General features: G+C 42.2%; 1 protein-coding gene across 4 annotated transcripts in view; it reads right to left on the bottom strand.

Annotated features, from left to right (window-relative positions):
- Nucleotides 1–18,943: 18,943 nt before the first annotated feature.
- Nucleotides 18,944–23,362, bottom strand: part of STXBP6 (syntaxin binding protein 6) — a 268,188-nt gene continuing 263,769 nt past the window's right edge. For all 4 annotated transcript variants that reach the window (XM_004477468.5, XM_058293643.1, XM_004477467.5 and 1 more), the window contains one exon: nucleotides 18,944–22,048. In XM_004477468.5, the coding sequence (XP_004477525.1) occupies nucleotides 22,025–22,048 (24 nt within the window). In that variant the 3' untranslated portion in view covers nucleotides 18,944–22,024. The remainder of the gene's footprint in view (nucleotides 22,049–23,362) is intronic.

Genomic DNA, 23,362 nt, shown 5'->3' with positions numbered 1-23,362 from the left:
TTCTAGAACCACCCAAACCATGACCTGTATCCAATCTTCCCTTCCAGACTGGGTTAGGCTTCCTTTGTTAGTGTTTCTATAACATCGTGTGAATCCTGCCATTACCTCCGTCACAGCAATTTTCTTTCTCTAGTATTTATCTATATATATGTTTTTCTCCTGCCCTATACTATGTTGCTTTTTGTGTTGCCCAACTGACCATCCCAGGGGTAGAAGAAAGAACACTAAAGCATGCTGCAGAGATCTGAATTCTAGTCCAAGCTCTCCTAGCAATTTTTTATTATATGTGTCAATTTGCTCAACATTAAAATGGGAATGGTAACCTCCATCCTTCCTGTATTACCCAATCATTAAAAATCTAACATTAGAGTTGTGGTTGGGGGAAACTCCAAGTAGGACGCTCTCAGGAGAAGTTAAATCTACTTTCCAATTAAAAATGTCCATCTTTTCAGCCTTCCACAATGTGAGCACTGGAGATGTCTGCCTGCAAGGAGACCAGTGCAGAGTACCAGTCTTGTTTCTTGGGCCATGGATATACTAATGTAAACATAAGCCCATGATTTTCCAGGCAGCTCCAATTTATTTTTTTAATCAAGATGATTAATTAAGCATATTAAGCATATTTAAATATAATTACCTTTTTTTTTTTAGCATTTTGCATAGAAACAAATTTCTAAACAACAAAAAGAAATCCTTTATTAAACCATGTGACCAAAATTGAGGTTTGGAAAATTACTCGTATATATCCTAAATCCAAGGAGTAAATTCACATTATGATTTATTTGGCTGTCTCTTATGAGTTTGATTAATGTGAATAAATTTCCCAGACTCCTGGTCAGGTCCATGTAATGAAATTTAGTTACTAAATTTTCAAGGCTGAGACTCTGACTTCCTAAAGTTCTTAGCTATGTGAAACTACTTCCTGAGACCCAGCATAAAATGATAATACATAGTGACAATTTATTGAGCTCCTACTGTGAGCCAGACTCTGTTTTGGCCATTTTACATTTATTACTTTACTATTTATAATGACCCAGTAAGGTAACTTATCCCTTTTATACAGTCGATGACACTGGGGTTTACACTCAGTGGGGTGATGGAGCCAGCTTATACCGTTTTATGGTTTACGAGAGGTAGAGTTTGAACCACTTACCTGTTTTACATTCAGTGTCATCACTTTGGTAGCCTGAGATCTGCCATGATGGAGTATTTATATCACAGAAATCGACATGTTACAAGTCAGGATTTTATATATTTATTTATTTTGAGAAGCAGCTGTTAAACATTTACCAGCACACCACTGCTTACAGCTAATGTCCAGCTGAACCAAGATTCAAACTCAGGTCTATCATTCTCCAAACCTTGCTCTGGCTCTCCTGTATCAGGAGAAGCTAGGGGCTGAAGTCAGTACTCAGCAATTTCCCATGGCTCTGAGGCTTTCTGCTCAAAAGACTGCCCCTTCCCTTCTAAAATCTGCTAACTCAAAATAGGGAAAAACGTTTAGCCATGGGCTACCGAGAATTCCCTCTATTCTGTTCCAACTCTTGCCAAAAAAGTCAAATGCTAAAACTGTTAGATGGAAACCAAAGAGACAGAGACCATTTGGCTCCTGTTTGTTCAGTACTCATGGATAAATGCAAAGGGGGAACTGAATAAGCCATTAGTTCCCAAATGCTTTGAGGAGCCCCACTGGAGAGCTCTTTTATTTGGCAGTGAGAAGGACCCCATGGAAGCCTTAATTGACACCAACTAATTATAGGAGATGGAGTTTAATCTCTGGGCCAAGTGTCCATCTGCTTCCCATTTCCAACCATTTAGTACACATTAAATGTGAACACAACATAAACTCAGAACAACCTCAGCGATGCATTACATTTCCAAGACAAGAATAAGACAAGAAATGAATTTCATGGAAGATGACGGCAGAACAGGCCAAATGTTCTACTAAAATCTGGCATGGACTAGAGTAGATATTGAGAAAACAGTCTTTAATAACTAATTCAGTATTTACTAACACTGGGCTGCTCACCAATTTAGATGACATATCAATCCCAAGGCAATATTTAATAATCTTGCATATTCATTTTGCATGTACTGTATATTCCTTTTCTTGGTATGTTAGTCCCATCTTTGCTTTTTAATTGTTAATTCTTTGAGTTTAGAGACCATATCTATAATGTCCTTATAGTCATAAGTTCAGTGCTTTTTTGCACAATAAATATGTCCTAAGCTTGGGCTGCTCTACCAGTGATTGTCTCAAACTGACAGAGAAATACGCCCCAGGGCTATCTGTACAAGTTGACAAAGTTTCCCGCAATACTTGTGTTCGTTCTTGCATACTTTGCTTCAAAATAAGTAAGTGGGGCATGGTAACGGTGGAGCTGGCAATAACACAAGGCAGTGTTCTCTCACACCCAACACAGAAACCACCACTCTGTCCCCTGCAAAATCTGTGGCTTTCTCTGTCAGTCCAGGATGTAGGCATCAAGCTATTAAGGAAAAATCCAGGACATAAGGGAGTCTTGAAAGGAGGCAAAGGAAAGCTCTCTTACCACTAAACTGAGGAAAGTCTGGTCCAGGAGAAGCATTTGCTCTTCAAGGCATAACAGTGGGCACATTAACAAAATTAGCATAACCTGAATTTTGAAAGAACATGAGTTGTAAGGTGAATAGAAAACAACTTTATCCTCCACACATTCCCTCCATTCAAACCTGCCCTATGATACAGTTTCTCCTTACCCCTTGGATGATAACTAGAGCTGATTCCATGGTTTCCAGGACATTCTCAGATAAGGAAAAGTCCTCTGCCACCAAATATTTCAAAATAGTACTGTCTCAGTAATTAAAAAGCCCAGGGTTGTATAAGAGTAAAAACAAACAAACTTCATTGAAAAAAATAATTCTTAAAACTTCTCCATAAGCCAGTCTAGCTTTGTTCAAGATAGAAATCTTGCAGTGGAAAGGAACATGGTGTAGGGAGGTGGGGAGGTGGAGAGGTGGAAAGGAACATGGTGTAGGGAGGTGGGGAGGTGGAGAGGTGGAAAGGAACATGGTGTAGGGAGGTGGGGAGGTGGAGAGGTGGAAAGGAACATGGTGTAGGGAGGTGGGGAGGTGGAGAGGTGGGCAGGTGAGGAAAATCTGAGTCACTGGTTTTGTTACCGCCAAGTGGATTCATTTACTCAGTGCACACAGAAGCCATACTGAATCACCAGGATTTCCAGAAAAGAGTTTATTGCTTAGTCGACCAGCAAGGAGACTGGATGCACACCTCAGATCAGTCTGCCCGAACAAAATGGGTGCTGGGGTTTTATACCATCTGGGGGAGGTGGGCTTATAGGAGTGGCTAAGGATGGGGTGAGATAACATGGGCCAACCAGTTTGGGAAAGGTAGGGTTAAGCAGAGCATGCTCGGTTGCAAGTAACACTTGGTCTTAAAATGGAGGTCTAGCATGCTCAGTGACTTAGAATTGTTTGGAGCTGGCTTTAGCAGGTACTGCAAGGTGTGAGAAGAAACAGTAACTTACCTCGTGAGGCAGAAAGCCTCCTCTGAATAAACATGAGCAAGTGGACCCTTGAATGAAGGAGAAGTAGAAACTTCTAGAAAATTCTACAAACAAGTAAGGGAGGGGCTACTCTGAAAAGTGGGTTAGTAACTGACAGTTTCAAGTGGGTTAAGTGGCAGTCTCAGTTTCTTCCTTCCTCATGTTTCCAGCTACTCTTCTCAGCCTACTTCCCCCTTGATAGCTGGGATTTTTGTTCTCCTCCAGTGAGAGAATGAAGAAGGAGAAGAGGTGAGGGGGACTAGACAGGTCTTACCTCTCTGTAGAGCCATGAACTGGCACTAAATTCTCTGAGCTTATTTAGAACCTTACTGCAATTACTAGAACCTCCAGATGTATAATGCTGATAATTCCTGATCCCCAGGAAAGCTTTCAGTAGTTCATCATAAGTATGTTTGCTACAGTGGTTTCTGAATTTTGGAGAGAGTATCAAATTTATCATAGTATGCTAAAAGTTTTTTACTATAATGAGTGTTGGGTTCTAAAAAATATTTTCTACATCTATTGTGATGATCATATGAGCTTTCTATTTTACTGTTACTGTGTGATTTATATTGATCGATTTATCAACTGTTAATTCTTGCATTCCAGGGCTTAGCTCAGAACTTAAAATGTCATTAGCATTCAGAGTAGATGATTTCGCATCTCTATGCCAGACTCACTTTGGGCCCCATTTCACTCCTCTTTTAGAGTTAGGATTTAGGAGACCACAGTCCTGACAGGTATCTCCTGCTCAGACCTCAGTTCACTGTTGCACTATTTGAAAGAGACCTTGGTTTTCTACCTGGCTCTATGCTCATGGCTGCCCAGGAGGTTTTTGCCACTGTACAGAGAAAACAGATGAGAGCTACAAAGGAGTGAATGTAGCCAGAGCCTCAAAGAAAAAAAGAAAAAAAATCAAAGTGCGGAAATGAGCCTCTGACCTGAGTTGGGGGAGTTGAGGAAAGGCATTCATTCCAGCTCCCTGACTAGCAGAGAACTCAAAGAAGGGAACTTTGTGACTGTGCACAGAAGGAAATATTGAATAGAGGGTGCACATTTGAGTGTCGCAGCAGAAGCATTGGTAAGGTAGACTTTATAAGTAGCCACCTGCTTCTGAACCTTGACCTACCTAGCTTTGAGGTTGTTTTGAAAATGGATGTCTGAAGACTATTATGGCAGGTTCTGGAACTCTGGGATTCCTTGGCATGCTAGAACAGTCTTGTAGTGGGGGAACTGTTTATAGCTACTGGAAGTCTCCTAAAAATTAAAACATAATGAGTGTAAGATCCCTGACTGATGAGTCTATTCCCTGTTACTTATGAGAAAAAGAAGCAGGGGATGCAGGATATAACACCATTTCAAAGGACCCCAAGATAAGGGGAAGGTTGCTTTGCCAGGAATTAGTGTCTCTTTACCTTACAAGGTTCTCGAGGCCTTCCATATATCTCTTCCTTGGATCAGGCAGTGCATCTAGTGACCACTATGGGTATGACTTTATGCTGGCCTCAGAGAGAGACCCTCCTTATGAGAAGAATACAACCCACCATTATAGCATAATGGGGAACAGTTGAAATAATCTCATATATGATAGGATGTAGTCTCAATCAGACTCTTGAAAAAGAAATTTTATATTAGCTTTCCCTTTTAAAACTGTTTTGTGCTTCATGGTCTAGCTTAAAAGAAGGAATGACCACATGGGCTGCCACTGAGGTGGTGGCAGGGGTAGTGGTGAGGTTATTGAGCCAGTGAGGGCAGGCTAGGATCTTTTGGTTTTATTGGGTAGTTGACAACAGACCAAGGAGAAAGAAGTCAGGAAGGAGTTTAAGGGGAGCAGTGAGGGAGGACATTTTCCTTATATCCATTTTTGCCTGCATTTCTTTCAATCATATTGAAATGAAGAAAGGTTAGCAGACAGTTTTGGAGCCACCAGGGAAGGCTGCTGGCTCATCGTGGGGTTCCAGCCTCAGCTCACATACTGTCCTGTGTTCACAGGAGAAGGGGCAGTAGAAAAGCCTGAGTCAGGTCACTTGGCTCTAGACCCAGGTCTGCACCAAGTGTCCATATGGCCTGGGCAAGTCTCTTCTCTCAGCCTCTGATTTGTCATGTAGAGAATGAAGAAGCTGGATGAAAATCCCCAAAGCTCTGACCTTCTATGTTTCTAGAGAAACTGCACAAGAGGGTCAGGATAGTGGCAGCTGCGAAGCCCAGGGGGCGTCAGACACCCTCCTCTTGGTGGTGGTGGGGTGGGCGCAGAGCTGCTGTTCCTGTCAAGGCAGAGAATTTGAGCCAATTAACGCCTCGTTCAGGGTTTTGGTTTTTTTTGGGGGTTGAGTGGATTTTCAGGTGGTCTGGCTCTCTCAGAATACAAACTGTTTTCCTTAGCTGCCCTTCTTCCTCTTATAAGCCGATGAGAGGATTAATGACAAGAGGCTTTATTTCTGATCTTTGGAAAGGCAAGGGAAAGTTAAACAAGAGAAGTGGATCAATACAGCATCATTTCCACTTACAGGGACTTAGAATCACAAGACATTAAAGCTGGAACCCTTCGATGCCATCTGGACCATGTTTCTAGGACCATGCAGCTAGGAATACTGAGACTTAGAGATATATAGTTAGTTCATCAGGATTACTCGCAGGTAGTTAGAGGGAATGTCAGAATTACAATTCAGCTGCTTTTTGCATGATACTATACTTCTCTGTACAGAAAGAAGAGTACATTCTTGTGTCTGGTAATTAATATTTGAAAAACCACTTCTGCTTTTTGGGTAAACAGCTTTGGGGCATCTGCCTTGCTCAAGAACTCATTCTTTCCCCACTTTCATTCAAAGCAGCGGTACAGTGGTGGGAGGCGGAGCAGCTCTGTTAGCCAACCAGACCATCTTCCCTGTGGATCTGGAATCCAGATTAAGCAAATCCAGTCCAGCCTAGTTCCCTCCCATTCTAGAGCTATGCTGTGGCCACATTTTAAAAATTTTTATGTGCTGTGTGAGATAAGGGTGGTCTTTGGAAGAAGAAATGGGAGATGTAGCGAGCACACTCAGGGGCCTAGGGGCTTCCCATACCCTGTCTAGTCCCTTCTGAGGCCCTGCAGCCTTTCTGTCTCTAGGGCCTATGAAATACCTACATCTTAATATGAAACATCCTCTTCTTTTCGCTCCCCTTAGATGGTTGAATTGAATTGGTGCTGACACGGGCAACCAATAATTTCTTGACTATGTTTCTTCTTATATTAGGAAAAGAATCATTTTTTCAGGCATTGAACATATGTTTTATGTCCCTTTGGTTTAGTGGACATGCTATTACAGAGGACCATTGTTTTCTCCAGCTCCTTCCAGAAGCCAAACTAATAGAGCCACCTCTCTCCCCCATTCAACGAATTGCTACATCTGGGCAGGTTTTCTTTCATAAGGACATTCAAATTATTGCTCTTACCCATTTCTAATGCCACTATATTTAGGACCTTATTTCTTTATGCTTGGCTATTTGCAATAATTCCCCAAAGTTAACCTGACTCCAGTCTTTAATTTCAACCTACTATACCTTTAGATCCATCTCCTAAACCCTGCTTTGAGTATGTCCTTGCCTTCTCTGAGTGTTAAAATGGCAGGATGTGAGCCACAGAATGGGGGAGTGCTGGGAAAGGGCTAGGACCAGGTATTTGTTTTCTACTGCTACCTAACAAGTTACCACAAGTTTAGCATTTTAAAACAACAGCCATTTATAATCTCAGAGTGTGTACATCTGGGTAGACATGGCTGGGTTCTAAGCTCAGAGTCTCAAAATGCCAAAAGCAAGGTGTTGGCCAGACTGTACTCCTATCTAGAGGTTCTAAGGAAAAATCTGCTCCCAAGCTTATTCAGGTGGTTGGCAGGATTCAGTTCTTCAGTGCTGTAGGACTGAGGCCCCCACTTCCTTGCTAGCTGTTAGCCAACAGTCACTCTCTGCTTTTAGAGGCTTCTCACATTTTTTCCCACATGGACCCCAATATCTCCAAAGCAATGACTGTGCATCGAGTCCTTCTCATGCTTCATTCCCACTGGCTTGCCCTTCTACCACAAGCTGGAGAAAGTTCTCTGCTTTTCCAGATTAGGTTAGTATCACCCTGACTGACTCATAACCTTACTTATATCTTTAGATCCCTTTGGCCCTACAACATGACATACTTATGGTAATGGTATTTCATCATATTCACAGGTTCTGCCCACACTCAAGGGGGAGCATTATACAAGACTGAGGGTCATTGGGGGTCTTTCTTGAGTGCTGCCCACCACAGACAGGTCATGGGAGAAGTCCTCACCCAGGTGATTTGGAGTGGTCAAGGTATGAGTGCTGGCATGTGCACAGTGGATGGACCAGTGCATGGTTGGTGACTTAAAGAAGGTCAAGGAAGCAGCATGACCAACAGGTGAAATAGACACTAACGATCCTATGTTTCCGTTGCTGCACCATCTTTGCCTTTCCCCCACTTGTGCTCTCTGTTCCACCTATAGTTTCCTACCTCTCGACTTTGGCTCAAGAGGTACTCCTTCCTGAGCCCCTTACTAATTCTCCCCTTTCCCAACACTTGTAGCAGACCACCTATATAATTGGAGAGGCCATTGCAAAATGAAAATGTGGGACTCATTTTAAAAAAGAACTAGTAATTTCAAGATGGCAACTGCAGAGTATTTAATCAAGGTTGGGGCCTTTTCTGACTACACAGGTCAAAACTTATAAATCCAGCCCTGACTTATAGGGCCTCCCTGTTTCTTTTCACCCCTACTCCTGTTCATGTCCACATAGAATTTCTAAAAAATTATGTTTGAGTAAAAACAAAGGATCTTAGGTACACTATGTGATGCAGAGCTCTCAAAAGTTCTCTAAATACATACATATTGCTTTTGCTCTGGGCAGCCAAGAGAGGAAGATGCAACAAAGCCTGAGTTTTAAAGAAGTATGAAGATCATAATGCTAAATCTTTTCCCAAAAAAAGATGGCTGAAAAAAAAACAGCTATAAGAGGTACCTAAAGTTACAACATATAGGTAGCTGCAGATCAATGTTCAGGTCCATAGTCGTAGTATTCAGAAATTCTTCTTAGCCTCAAGTGTGGCATGCAACAATCTTGGGAAGAAAAATGAATTGGCCAAGAAGACAGATGAATAGAAGCAAATGGAGAAAATTAGTTTGATGTTGATAACCTTATCTCAGTTTAATACTTACATTTTTAATTTCTGAGCAATAAAGTCTGTTTTCTTTAAAAAAAAATACATACACATTGCTTTGAGAGCGAGTCTTGGCTTAATGCGTACTATAGAGTAACATGATAATGCATGCTACAAAATGGTGATTCATTACAGGAAAAGTCATCCAACTTCAGAAATATGGAATACTGGTGGGCCAGAATCATGGAACAGCAAATCCTGGAGCTGCAATACCTCTTGGGGAAAGAGGACAGAATGAAAAGAAAACCCCCACTATCAAACATCAAGGCTTCTGGTGACCTGCTTTTTCTAAGGTGCCAAAGACATTTCCCAAATGACCTTAGGGAAGGAGTTGGCACTTTAGGACTGGGGGTGGAAGAGTGGGACAGGAGTGGAACAGGGAGACTGTCCTTAAAACCATTATCTAATGAGCTTGAATAATTAGCAAGGCTGCGTTCTGCCTTCCATCCTGGGCCTAACGGGACAGTGAGAGGTATGAAATGGCTGCTGGCAGATGAACGGGGATCGCCTCTGCCATCTGTCTTCTGAACGATCCTGTAGTACGGCTATTATTTCAGTCAGACACTGGCAGGCGGGCAATTGTTCACAGCCTCCATGAAGAATAGTGGCTGTCAGGGTTTGGTAAGTGCTATGACTTCCCACAGACCTGCTTTCAGCTTGTGTGAGACATGAACATATGGAGGGACATAGGGCTGGTGACTGACCAGGAATTTTTACTGGTCTCTTCGCCTTCCTCAGTCACTTTATTCCTCTTCCTGTATTTCCTGCCCCCTCCTCTCTATCCCCACCTCAATCTTTCCATACCCCCCTCCCTCCCTACTCTCTTTACCCCATATTTACCCCCTCTCTCCTCCTTCCTCCTCCTTTCTCTATTTTCTCCCCTCCTCCTCTCACAAAACTACATAAATATCTTGGGAGAAAAGTTACTGCTGTCTCCAGGAGGCCTGGAGTGGGCAGGAAGGAAAGGCGGGAGTAGCAAGGTAGAATGTGAAAGGGAAGGGAAACTTAACCAAAACCTACTGCAAACTCAGGCAGAGGTGGGCTCAGGGATGCCCTGGTGGTGCTATCCCAGGTAAGGAGAGTTACAGAGAGGAAAGTTAAAAATCACAATGATGAGGTGCCAAAAAAAGACATACAAGACTAAATGTTATGCTCATCCTGGCTAGTTGATTGGCCAGAAGATATGGAAGACATAGAGTCTTATCAAAAAACCCTCAAAGGTAGATGTGAACGTGAACACATTAAATAGCGTCTTATATTTTGATGTTCTCATTTTGCCAGCATTTTAATTTGCATCCCTTCATGGACAAATCTGAATGACATGATTCAGTCCACACCCGGTTTGACGCACAGATGGATTGGAGGCACCTCGCACAGTCCTTACCTCCTTGCACCATAGACTCCCACGGCCACAGAGGCAGTTGGGTAGGGCTCCACTGTTTCCTCCACCTGGAACAGGAAATGTTTATGAAAGGACGGTGCCTGGAGGATCAAGTTCAAGGTAGAATCAAACGATTGCTCCCTAACTTTAGCAAATATGGCAAGAAACCTAGAACCCCCTTCAACTTTGGTTATACTATTTTCTTTCTCTACAAATCTTTTTCCTCTTCCCTTTCTCAACCCTCCGACCACTACCAACACCCTGCTCATAAGCCAAAGCTTAAAAAACCAAACCAAACCAAACTAAACCAAACAAAAAACCTCTCCCTGGCTGCCTCAGCTGCAGAAGGTGTCATATATTAAAATAACTGGATGTCATTAGAAAATATAATTTAAGTTTCTTTACTTGAACACTGCCAGGAAGAGAATTCAAGTAATTTATGTCAAGCATTATCTGTTTTAATGTCTGTTTTACTCACAGTCAATTAGCTGCAAGTGTTCTTCACTAAAATTTTGGTGACATAAACACTTGGGGATCAGTTTGATTCTGTGTTGAATAGCTGAAAGCTATTCCTAGCAAGTTATAGAGTATCCAGTGGTTTTCTGTCAGATAACCTATCACTAGGGTGACCAGGTGATTGATCATGAAGCTGGGACACTTTGGTAATGAAATGAACCTTTATTAATGATTACACCTGGGCAACAGATAAAAACCCAGACTGTCCTGGACAAACTTGGATGCTTGGCACCCTGCCTATCAAGAAAAGGCTGTTTAGAGGAGGAGCATTTCCTTGAAAGTGAGGGTGGTTACCTCCTTTGAATGCCTAAAGTCCTGACTGAGATTGTCACCCATTTGGCATTTAGCATATTCTGCTTTAAAATTCTGTTTCTTTTTATATGGATCTGTCCTTGAGGTTAGGGTCTGAATTCATAGTTCCATTCCCCAGGAGATATCTAGAAGTCTCAAAGGTTTGTTGGTCATGACCACAGTTGCCTCAGTGGAGTTACTGGCTCTTCCTGGTTTTGGAGGGTTGGTGTCTGGGTAGAAGCGCTCTCCTAAGAGCTTACCCAACTTACCACAAATTTAGTGACTTAAAACAACACACTTATTCTCATGTAGTTCTGGAGGTCAGAAGTCCTAAAGTCAAGGTGTTAGCAGGGCTGTGTTACTCATGGAGACTCTAAAGGAGAATCCATTTCCTTTCCTTTTCTACTTACAGAGGCCGCCTACAGTCCTTGGTTCCTGACTTCACCCTCCATCTTCAAAGCCAGCAGTGTAGCATTTTCCAGTCTCTTTCCTGTCTCCCTCTTATATGGATCCTTGTGCTTACATTTGTCCCCACAGGATAATCCATGATAATCTCCCCACCTCAAGATCCTTAACTTAATCACATCTTCAAAGTCCCTTCAGGCATGTAAGGTAAAATATTCACATGCTCCCGGATTAGGATGTGGACATCTTTGGGGGATGATTGTTCAGCTGGCCACAAAGACACTCTTGGATAGATCCTTAGTGGGCCCTGGCACTTTACCTAAAGGTCACACCTATCAATAGTGTTTCTCAGCCTGAACAGAGGAAATATATTCCTGGTACTAAACTGATAGTGGTCTTAGAGCATTTCTAGGGAATCATGGGTGAAACAAATATATACAATAAACATTTTGATGGGAAGCGGACTTGGTCCAGTGGTTAGGGCATCCGTCTACCACATGGGAGGTCCGCAGTTCAAACCCCAGGCCTCCTTGACCTGTGTGGAGCTGGCCCATGTGCAGTGCTGATGGGCGCAAGGAATGCCATGCCATGCTAGGGTGTCCCCCACCTAGGGGAGCCCCACGTACAAGGAGTGCTCCCTGTAAGGAGAACCGCCCAGTGTGAAAGAAAGTGCAGCCTGCCCAGGAATGGCCCTGCACACACGGAGAGCTGACACAACAAAAAGAAACACAGATTCCCATGCCGCTAACAACAACAGAAGCGGACAAAAAGAAGAACACACAGCAAAATGGACACAGAGAACAGACAATTAGGGTGGTGGGGAAGGGGAGAGAAATAAAAATAAATAAAAAATAAACATTTTGATAAATTTTTAAAAAAGATTTATTTCTCCCCCCTCCCTCTATTGTCTGCTCTCTGTGTCCGTTAGCTTTGTGTTCTTCTACATCTACTTGTATTTTCATTGGGCAGCTCTGGGAACCAATCCTGGGGCATTCCAGAGTGAGAAAGAGGCTATTATTCTCTTGTACCACCTCAGCTCTCTGATGTGCTGTGTATCTCTTATTCTCTCTCCTCTGTGTCTCTTTTTGTTGCATCATCTTGCTGTGCCAGCTTTCCACGTGGGCCAGCACTCCTGCACGGGGCAGTACTCTGCGTGGGTCAGTACTCTGGATGGGCCAACTTGCCACACAGGCCAGCGTGCCTTCACCAGGAAGCCCTGGGCATCGAATCCTGGACCTCCTGTACGGTAGGTGGGAGCCCAATTGGTTGAGCCACATCTCCTTCCCTACATTTTGATAAATTTAATGAAAGAAGGGGACACTGTGGGAGGGAAAAACAGGGGACCTACTGTAGATATGGTGGTCAGGGAAGACCTTTCTGAGTAAGAGACATTTAAGTGGAAACTTGACAGGAAATGATCAGCCATGTGAAGAGTTAGGGAAAGGGCCATTCTTGACAGCAGAAAGAGCATATGTGAAGATTAGTAGGTGGAGAAGAACCTGGCATGTTTGAAGAGCTGAAAGATGGCCAGGCCAGTTAAAACATGGTTTGTAATAAGGTGGGGTTTATTCACAGTTCTGACTGAATTCAGGAGGATCCATCTCTGTATGCCCAGCAGAACTGGGCACTGCATGTAAAGCTTTCTTTTCTTAAATAAAACCTACAGTGAAATTTGGGGTCAATGTTTTCCATGGGTTTGCTTGTGGAATTAAGGCTTGTGAAGACCTTCAGAAGCTGCCCTCTCTTGAAAGGTGAGACTACTCACTATAGGATCATTCCTACCAAAGGATTGGTTTCAATAGCCCTCCTAGGGTTGATGCAGTGCTTTCTCCTAATAGCCCTTTACTGTGGCTCACACTTTGTAAGGATGATATTTATAAGAGTTAGCCTCTATCCCTCATGTGGCAATACCAGTCTCCTTTTGCTTTCCATCCACCCTCATTCCACCTCTGGGAGGAGGAGCTGAGTAAGAGCAGAGACAGAAGAGGGACCAGAAGGATGCCCAGTGGCGAGGATTAGGGTCCACACTCCATTACTCTGTGGCTTCCTCAAGTCTAGAAAGTCTACCACAGCTGGTGAACAGCATGGGCAATCAGGAGAATCATGGTGGCACCTTGGGGAAAGGATACATGCTCTCAGTGGCAGAAGGCTTGAGAGAAACAGAAATGTCTTCTTCCAGTCCTTTCTCCTGCTGTTTCCAAAGCCGGGCCTCTCAGTGGTGTGGAGCTGAGGACAGCTGAGTCCTTCCTCATTCTGAAATAATGTCTTGGATTGTGCCTTCAAACATTATCACTCTGGGATAACTAATTACCATTCCTTTACCTTTGGCTCAGTGAATCTCTAAGACTTTGTCCATTTCTGTGGCCCTCTCCATTTTAATCTTGTGTGAGGACAACCAGGCAGAGTAAGGACCCAAATGTGCTTCTGACCAGTCCCTGCCCAGAGAAAGAGAGTGTGCACAACCTTCCTGACTTGTTTCTGAATTTTGAAATTTTGTTCGTTTGATTTCAATAGGGTTTCCCAGGTTAGTAGAAATCAGTTTCTCCAACAGGATGTCAGAACATCTCTAGTTGCCAGCGGTCCTTTCTCATGCTCTGGAGCCTTCCCCTGTAGGGTTGCCTCTAAGCCCAGCTGTCTCCTGCCCTGAACAGTTTAGGACTGTCTCCTTCTAGGGTCTTTGTTGCATTTCCCACAACAGCAAGTAGGGTCCATGGTGTGTCTGTGTTTTTTGAGGAGGAGGTGGGGTGGGTGGTTGGTGGAGGAAAGATCATACCATCTAGTACCAAGGGATGGGCGTGTAGGGGGAGGGAGGGTAGTAGGTGTGATAAAGAAATTCCTAGTCATGGATGGGAATGGGTGAAAACCAGGGGCGAATAACTCACACCTCCTTAGTTAACACTTGTACTTCCCAGAGCTCTTTCATATGCCACATCTTACTTTGCTCATTAGGTATCTAAGGCAGGCAGGGTACAGATTATTCTCCTTTGAAAATATGAGGAACCAGACACAGAAAAATTATATAAGTTCCTTAAGGACACAAAATCACTGACAAAGCCAGGAGGATCTCTGCTATGAGAAAAGCTACCTAATTTTTTCAAAATGAAATTTGCACGGCTCAACATTTGTTAAAAAAATAAATGATCTGTATGCCAATTATTACAGAGCTAGAATCTAGAATTTTGGTCAGGGCAGGTCTGCCATTATAACTTGCCTGAAGCTTCTTGCCTAGACAGTCCTTTATAAATGGCCTATTTCCCAAATAACATTGGGTTTACTTGAACCTCGTAAATAACAGCACCATGACAACCACGGGGAAACAGCGTATGCTGACAGCATAGTCTTTTCTGGGGCTTTCTTTCCTTCCTTGAACTGAGTGCCTAAAGTTGTTTCCAGAAAAGGCATGTTAGCACTGATTTATACTTTAGTGAGATTTTAGTTACTTCCTTTTTTCTCTGAGGGCTATTTGTACTCTGGGTCCAGGTTCATTTTGTGAAGTAAATGGTTCTCTTTAAATTACTTTCAACACAAGTCATTTAAGGACAGTATATTTTGGAGCAGCATACGTGAAATCACACCGACACATTCATAGAAAACTTTGAACTTTTTTTTTTTAGGAGGCACCAGGGATTGAACCCAAGACCTCGAAATGCAAAGCAGGCACTCAACCACTGAGCTAAACCTGCTCTGCTGAACTTCTTCTGAAAACAGGAGTATGAAGTACTGTCAGAAGGACACTTTCAAATAATACCAGACAAGAAAAACTATTCATTTCCATCCCCAGTGCTGATGACATTGACACCAAGGCCAACTGTTCTCTCTTCTCTCTGTTGTGAATTGTCTCTTTTTGGTAAGTTCTTCCAGAATGTGACCACTGAGTTCCTTAGGCTAGGAGCCTCCACTTTCCCCCAGAGCTGGGGTCTATGAAATGACAAGGTCCTTGGTCCATAAAATGGACTGGAAGGCTTGGGTAATTTAGGCCCCATTTGCCCTGTGCCAACATGGATTTGAGGAAAGTATGCCCATTTGGCCAGCCAGCAGCACAGCCAGGCAGGCATCCCATACCTGTGAGCTTTACTGCTTGGTTTTAGATCCATCACAGTGGCAGCCCACACTTCCAGCTGATATCCACTTAGGTACCAGGCATGAAGTGGAAGGATTTACATTCGTTATTTCAGGTAATTCTTATAATAACCTGTGGTGTCAATAACCACCCTCATTTCACAGCTAAGAATGAGGTTCAGTAACTTGCCCAAGGCCACGGTCCGAGTAAGAGTGGAGCTGGAATTCAAGGCAGGGCAGGTTGTCTTGGGAGACCAGGCACTTCACCAGAATGCAACACGAGCCTCTTGGAGTCACCACCAGGGGGCGCGCTGTCCCTGTCCACTCCAGCGCAGCTCAAAGGAGCTGTTTCCTCAGATCAGAGGTGTGGACTGGGATACAGTTGGCACATTCTTTTCTTCCAGTTTCTTTTTAGAAGCCCAAATGGCGTGGCACCTTCCCTACTGGAAAGCTTCAGACTAATGTAAGTGTACCTACTAGAACCAGTTACATGATTCCAGGTCTAAGAAAGCAGAAACTCCCTGAAGGAAGAAAGGCACCCCACTATGAAAAAAAGTGTTCAATAGTAGAAACCACATTTTCGTTCCAGGGGCAGGACTGGCTTTAAGGAAAACAAACAGAAAGCTCAAGGCTTTAATCATTCAGAATGCTGTGTTACAATGAAACATTATTTGGTATACAGGGTTGGATGATATTAAAGGAATTTTCTTTGGAAACTGAAGCATTCAAGTCATGCTATAGATCTCAGGGTAAGCTCAGAGGAGACATAGGCTCATTTTTCCTCCTTCTATGTCATCTGACAAATAATCAAGGTGGCAAAGTAACTGTGCTACAATGTTCCAGGACAAAGGCTCCAACTCTAATACTGACAAGTGACACTGGGGACTTGCAGGGCTTGAGATTCCTGTCCATCTACGTCTAGGAGCATGAGGAGGCCCAACTCCATCCAGCTCCATTTAAACAGGCATTCTTGCGCTGCTTCAGCACACAAAGACAGGAAAAAAAATGTATGTTCTAGAAAACATCTTCACCCCATCACAGAGAATCAATAGCATTTAAATTGTCTAATAGATAAAACATGAGAGCAATGTCAATACACACCAGCAGCTGACTCAGTCACTTAGGTCTGTTTTTCAATTCTTGAGGGACTGAAGGAGGCCAGGCAGCTTTGCCCCAGCAACCACTGTCCCATGGTGCCACCTAAGGAGAGATGCTGCAGAGCTGTCATGCCCAGGACCTTGATTCCTCGCCAGAGAAAAGAAAATATGGCAGCGAAATTCAGGGGAAGGGGAATGGGGTGAGTGGGAAGTGAAAATATGACTCAGGAAATTCTGAGGCTCCAAATGAGACTTATAATGGGGGTTAAGGCAGAAGGTTACACTATAGCCATAATAGAGCTTAAATGCACGTTATATATAATATCCTTGACAGCTTTAATTTGCTGGATTAAATCTAGTAAGCATTTGGAGAAACCAGGTGTCCCACCATCTGGGGCCTGCTGGAGACATTTTTTTCTTTGCAATAGACACAATGACCAATGGCACCAAAAGATGAATTTGGGAGTAAAATGTTTGTGTTTTTAAAAGCTCCCCAGGGAAGCAGATGTGACTCAGGAGGCTCCTACCTACCACATGGGAGGTTGCTGGTTCGGATCCCGGTGCTTCCTAAAGAAGACAGCGAGCTGGCATGATGGGCCGGTGCGGTGAGCTGATGCGACAGGATGATAGAAAAGAGAAAAGAGACACTGGGAGGAAAAACAATGAGACACAACAAAGCAGAGAGTGGAGGTGGCTCAAGTGATTAGGCACCTCCCTCCCACATTGGAGGTCCGGGAGTTTGGCTCCTGGTGCCTCCTAAAGAAACAAGGAAGAGGAACAGACACAGCTAGTGCAAACAACAAGGGGGGTGGGAAGAAATAAATAAACCTTTAAGGAAAAATAAAGCTCCCCAAGTGACCGTGACAGACAGGATAGAGGAACTGCCTGGAGCCACTGCAAACCAACTTTCTTTTACTAGGTAACAGTTTGGGAGGGATTAGCAAAAGCAAGACGAGGGCAGGGAGGGCAAAAAGGTCACTGCTAAAAAGGTAGGGGGTAGAGGTATAAAAGATGACAATTTTTGCCTCAGGCTGGCTCTGGCTATACGAAGTCATTTTAGATTAATTTCTGGGTTTTAAAAAAGCAAAACAAAAGAAAATCCATCTTTTGCACCGTGAAAGGACTAGACTGTTGGCACAACACAATCACATTCAGAGAAATGAAGTGAAACATTCCTTGTGGGTAGGATGTGTTCTTTTTCCAGGTCTCCTAAGACTTTAAATTTCTCATGCTCTGACAATGGCACACCTGGCACATTTGCACAATCTTAGTAATCCCTGCGAATGCTGCCACCTGCCTGCCCATGTCCAGATGGACAAGATGCCGCAAAATGACTCATGGAGGAATTGAGGCTCAGCTCAGCTCTTTTCTCAGAGCCAGTTGTGCATGAGTGGAGAACCTGTTATCGACAGACTAGCTCCCACCCAGGCTAGCCCAAGCCCTCAGAAGAGGCACCCAGAATGGACGTGACAGTAAATAATACGCAGACATTTGCATTTCATTTTGAAATTTATTTCTGGTATTTCCACCACCCTTCCCTCTTCTTCTCTTTACCCCACCTCTGCCCTCAATCTGCATGTTCTGGAAGATAATGATGATGATAAATCAATAATTTTCCCTAAGTCTGTTCCCATTGGCAACAGAGGAAAAGGCAACGTTGATTTTTCAGAAAACACTTTCAGCATTAATCTACCTATAAAATTAGAATTGGTATTGGTATAATTGCTAATAAGTAAAATTTACACTAACAAAAATGATCCTTGCAAGGCAATCGGTTTATAATTTAGTTCACAAGAGCTGATTCCTTTAAATGCCTAATTAATTGAAGGCAGTATATTCACCTAGCCAAACCCTATCTCTATCTTTTCTTCTCAGAAAAGTAAAGGCTGCAGCTTTCCCCTTTCACCTGCAGGCTTCCCAGGAAATATTTCAAAGTCCCGCCTGCTTTACTGTTGATGCCAACCCCGAGGTGGCTGTTCTGCCTCAGTAGTAACCTGTGTCACTTCCCCTGAAGACAAATGGGGCAATAAAATAAGATGCATTTACTTTTCCATAAAATAAATCCACATAATATGATCAAGTTGTCTTTGTAATTTTACCGAGCATAAAAAATTAGTCTGCTGAATGAGGACATATGTTGGCACGTGAATACTTGAGCTGGGCTCATCACTAATATCAGTAGAAAAGTTACTATTAATTGGCTTGTTTTACTCATGAGAAGAAAAAACATAACTTTGCTAGATAGAAGCTCATTGTCTAAATTAAGGTTAATTTTTTAGTCTTCTTAAATTTCAAGGTTTTTCACTAGAATGTGCATCCTCATCATGAAATCCTGGTTCTGCAGTCTACTGTAGACACACAAGACTTTTCTACTAACATGAAAAGTGTGGTGATGCCTACACATTTCATAATGTTTTACAGATTTCACAAATAACTGGGAGAAACAAACTTTCATCACAGACAAACTATTTAATGACAAAATTAGAGTTTGCTGTAATAGTGAATCAATAAAGCAGGTGTTACTTGTCTCTGAACAAAACAAATTATATTTGACATCTTAGGGGACTTCTGAAGAATTAATAATTGTACAATAGACATCAGCAGTGTTACAATTTTGAAAATTAAGAGCAAATATATCTTTAATATCCCTTATTTAGGACATTCTGTAAATATTTTTACATAAATGCACAACCTTTGCGAGCCACAAAAGTAGTATTAGGACAGATTTCACTGTAATTTTAAGTCTAACACATGACCTTTATTTTTTTTTCAGAGCTTAAAAAAAGTTAACTACCGATCTTGCTACATTTTACAAATACATTCTTTAATATGAAACATTAACCTGAATAACTGCATATTCCCTGTACATGGATATCTAATAATACTAGTGAAGAATACTACAGCTATGTTCCCGGAAGAAGTGGTAACACTGGAAAGTTTCTATTCTTTATGCATCTTCAAAACAATTAAAAAAGTCCTTCATGGAAATGTTGTATCCTCCCAATTTATAGTGAAGTGCAGAAAATAAAACAAACAATTTAAATGTCTTCTAGCAAGCTCATCCAAACAAATTGGTCCTAAACAATGTGAAACATTTCACCTATTTTCTCTAGGTAAGACTGTATTCATATTTTGTATTGCAGCACCTCTACAAAAGGAAAGCAAAGGAGGTCACAAGTGTGGACATGAACTTCACATCACTGGGCTCCTCTGCAAGAAGCTGGAGCTAGAGGAGTGACAAGGACTGCTGCCATAACTTCTCTGCTGGGAGGAGGCCATGGTAGGACTTTGATACAGAGCAGTCAAGGACATAACCATGGTCTGAAGCAAATCAATAGAGGAAGCTAATAAAGATTCAGGTAGGCTTTCTTCTAATCCAGGCTATTGCCAAATAAGACTTACATCTAAAAGGATAAACAGAGTGAGGACAGAGGGCAAGGAATGGAATACTCGTATTTATGGAGAATAACTATCACAACTCTATCAGGAAGGAAAAACCTCAAATTTCACAGTACACTTATGACTTCATCCTCTGCTACTTTAGAAGTAGCTTCCCCAAAACTGTTGTTAGATAGTTGGCAACAAATTATATTGAGTTTCCCAACAGTCAAGGGTTTTAGATTTATACACTTTCAATTATTTACGCCAACTAACTATCTCTGAAGCTAGAATCCAAATTGGGTAGATGAGAGAGAGAGAGAGAGAGAGAGAGAGAGAGAGAGAGAGAGAGAGAGAGAGAGAGAGAGAGTGTGTGTGTGTGTGTGTGTGTGTGTGTTTTGAGGTCTGAAAATGAAAACCAATTTGGGATGTTATCTGGGGCTTTTTTTCAGAAGTTACTAAAAAAAATGACTCTAATGGTATTCACTAGATGGCAAGTTCTTTGCTTAACTTTTTAAAGTACCAAATACTATAGTTACCTTACATATTTCACTATATAAATTTTATAGAGTATTCTTTAACTGGATCAGCTCCCGAAGGGGATTTAGCAATTTGTCACAGGCGAATACCTTCTGTCTTTTGACATATGCTGCCCAAGATATCCTCTTTCCCAATAGTTAAACTTTCCATCTCCTTGGGATGGCTTTATCAGAAGAACTTAGGCTATTTAAATTGGCAATAATAATGCAAAAGTCATTTAATGTTATATAAGAGGCTACAGAACACTTGGACTCCACCAGCTTGTTGGGCTGAAAGGGGTCTTGAAGACTCGGGCAGCTTAAAAATCCACACACTAAACAGCAGCTGAGAATGTGCCTGGGATGTGCAGCCTGCCTCCTTGTTTCATGAAGAAATGCACAGCTTTTATGCTTAGCATTTTAACACTTTAGGAAACAAAACTCCCAGACGCCAAACCCACTAATATCTGGAGTAATACAAAATCAGGTGTGTGAACCAACTTTATTAAAGTTGACTGCAGTGTGAAGCCTTTGTGGCTGTGCTGTTGTTTGTCAGACCAGGAAGGCTGCAATTGCCATGAAATGCAATTTGTTAAGAAAATCATAATTTAAATTATATTAAATAGACAGACAACAGTAACAACATCAAAACCCCAAAAATCAGGTATCAAGAAAACAAAGACAATTTTCCAAGGACAATGTGAGAGTGTCTCTAAAATATGCATGACTTTGTAAAAAGAAAAACAAATGGTTTTAAATGTAGTATCTTTTCACATTATCACTTACACAGACCTTGACTGGACAAATCAATTCTTGATAAAAATCCAAGCTCTTTATAATATTAGCTTTTGAGACAATGACAAAAGAAATAGCCAGAAATGCACAGGTTTTGAAATAGGCTTTTCCTTAGGTCTTTCACCTCAAATTTTTTATCCTTCATATGGTAATTCCAAATTGTCAGCCTGGAAACAAGTAGCAGTAGTATTTAAACTGTAGCTCAGAAAATAGATTTCTATATGTGATAGTGATTTTCTTTTTGAATGGTGGTGATGTTCATGCAAAAGATTACTACATAAAGAGCAAAATTTAAGACTGCTGTTTCCTGATAAATCCAATTGTTTTCCATAATACAGACTTATGTCTCAGGATATAGAATCTTAACCTTCAAACCAAAAGCAGCTAGGAGACTGAGTAAACCCAATTAATGTTTGACTTTTATTTTCATCCAGGACAATAACATATGATGTCACCACATTAAACTGTTTTCCTGTTTAATATCAGGAAAAAAAATACATGTTGCTAGTTAAGATCCAGCTAGGTTAATCATTTGGTCCATATTTCATATTCAAACTATTAAAAAAAAAAAAAAGGAAAACACATACACACACGCACAAGTTGGAAAAACCACAAAATGAAGCTGATGCTACTGTAGCATTTCTTAGCAAGTTCATTAGGGAAATATATAAACACAACGTATTTTCTTTCATATTAACATCTGAAAAAGAAAAAAAAAACCAAAAAACCTGAATGTCCATATACTGGAAAAAAGAAGCAAGCAGAGGTCTGGAATTCTTGTAAAAACTGCTGGACAAACTTTTCCATTTCTCTTAAGCGGTCACCAGGATAGGCAGTTTTCAACATTTGTGCTTCATGGCAAGCTAAGGAGAGAGGAGTGAGAAAAGTAAGACCGTATTAGCAGCAGTGTGTTTACTCCATGAGGGGCCCGAGGATTCACTGTGCTGCTCCTCTCCACGTTGATGAGAGCAGCATCACTGTTACTATCCAGAGGCTCCTGATAAATGCCCCTTGTTCAAGCATTCTGTTTGTTACTCCTCCTTACAGCCATTTGATTGGCACATGTGCTGAGTGTGTGTTGACAGGTGAGGGAGACTGCCATGTGGTGTTGCATCATACCATTGAAGGAACAAATGGAAAAAACAATGCACAGATGGAATGAGTGATTTACCCCAGGAGCTGGTGGCCTTTGGGCTCCCAGGCTACTAGTTACTAGGTATCTAGTAACTATTCACTGACATCTCATAAAATATTAGAAATTAGCAAATGGTGAAAGATCTGCAATAATCCATTTTAGTATCCAGCCTAGACACTCAAACAAGTCCAAAGCACTTGACAATTAAATGGGATTATTGGCCAGGGCTGAACAATAGACCAACTTCAGACCTTGATTTGCTACTCCTCCCACTGGTATTTGAGAAGTATTAACCATGAACATCTGATGAGTGCTGCTGCCCTGCTGGCCTTCAGCTAAGGGGCTTGCTGCCACTCGCTCACAGATAAGAATCTTCAGCAGCAATGGCACTGCTGCTCCAACCAGGCCCTGTTACCTCCAAGGTGCTGCGGGAATGCCCCTAGCTTTGGTCAGGGGAGCCCCCACCAGCCAGGGCTGTGAAAGCTGTTTCACAGAAATAAAAATGGACTGGACATTTTGTTTTTGAGCTCTTTTTGCAGAAAGTGGCATCATTCTCATGCTATCTAGTTTTTTTTCATTCCCTGGAATTAGGGGCTTTAAAATATGGAAGGCAGGATGGCAGAGCAGGAAGAGCATGGGGTGGGCGTGGTCAGGATTCCTGGGTGCTGCTGCTTTCCCGCTACAAACGTGCTGTATGAGCCTTGTTCTAAAGCCACAATTGCTCCATACCTCAGTTTCCTCTTTGTCTATAAGACTGTCTCCAAGTCTAAATGCTGATGGATTAATTAGGATGGCAGAGTTCCTACAGGAGAGGAGTTTAAACTATCTTCCTCCTATAGGTTTCTCCTTAATATTTTATGGGAAGCTTTCTCCTTTAATGCTGTGTAACCTATACTTGATGGGGGGTGGTGCGCACTTTAAGAGGTCTGGGCGCTTGAGGTTCTTTCTGGCTCAGAGACCCCAGGGAAGCAGGTGACTGTAGGGACATAGCCATTTCCTCCCAGTGAGCAGAGAAATGCCACTCATCCCTCCTTTCCCCCAA

Source organism: Dasypus novemcinctus, chromosome 3 (genome assembly GCF_030445035.2).
Source record: "Dasypus novemcinctus isolate mDasNov1 chromosome 3, mDasNov1.1.hap2, whole genome shotgun sequence".
In the NCBI taxonomy this organism is placed as follows: domain Eukaryota; kingdom Metazoa; phylum Chordata; class Mammalia; order Cingulata; family Dasypodidae; genus Dasypus; species Dasypus novemcinctus.
Note: the sequence above shows the minus strand (reverse complement) of the source record. Positions and strands in the feature narration are given on the sequence as shown.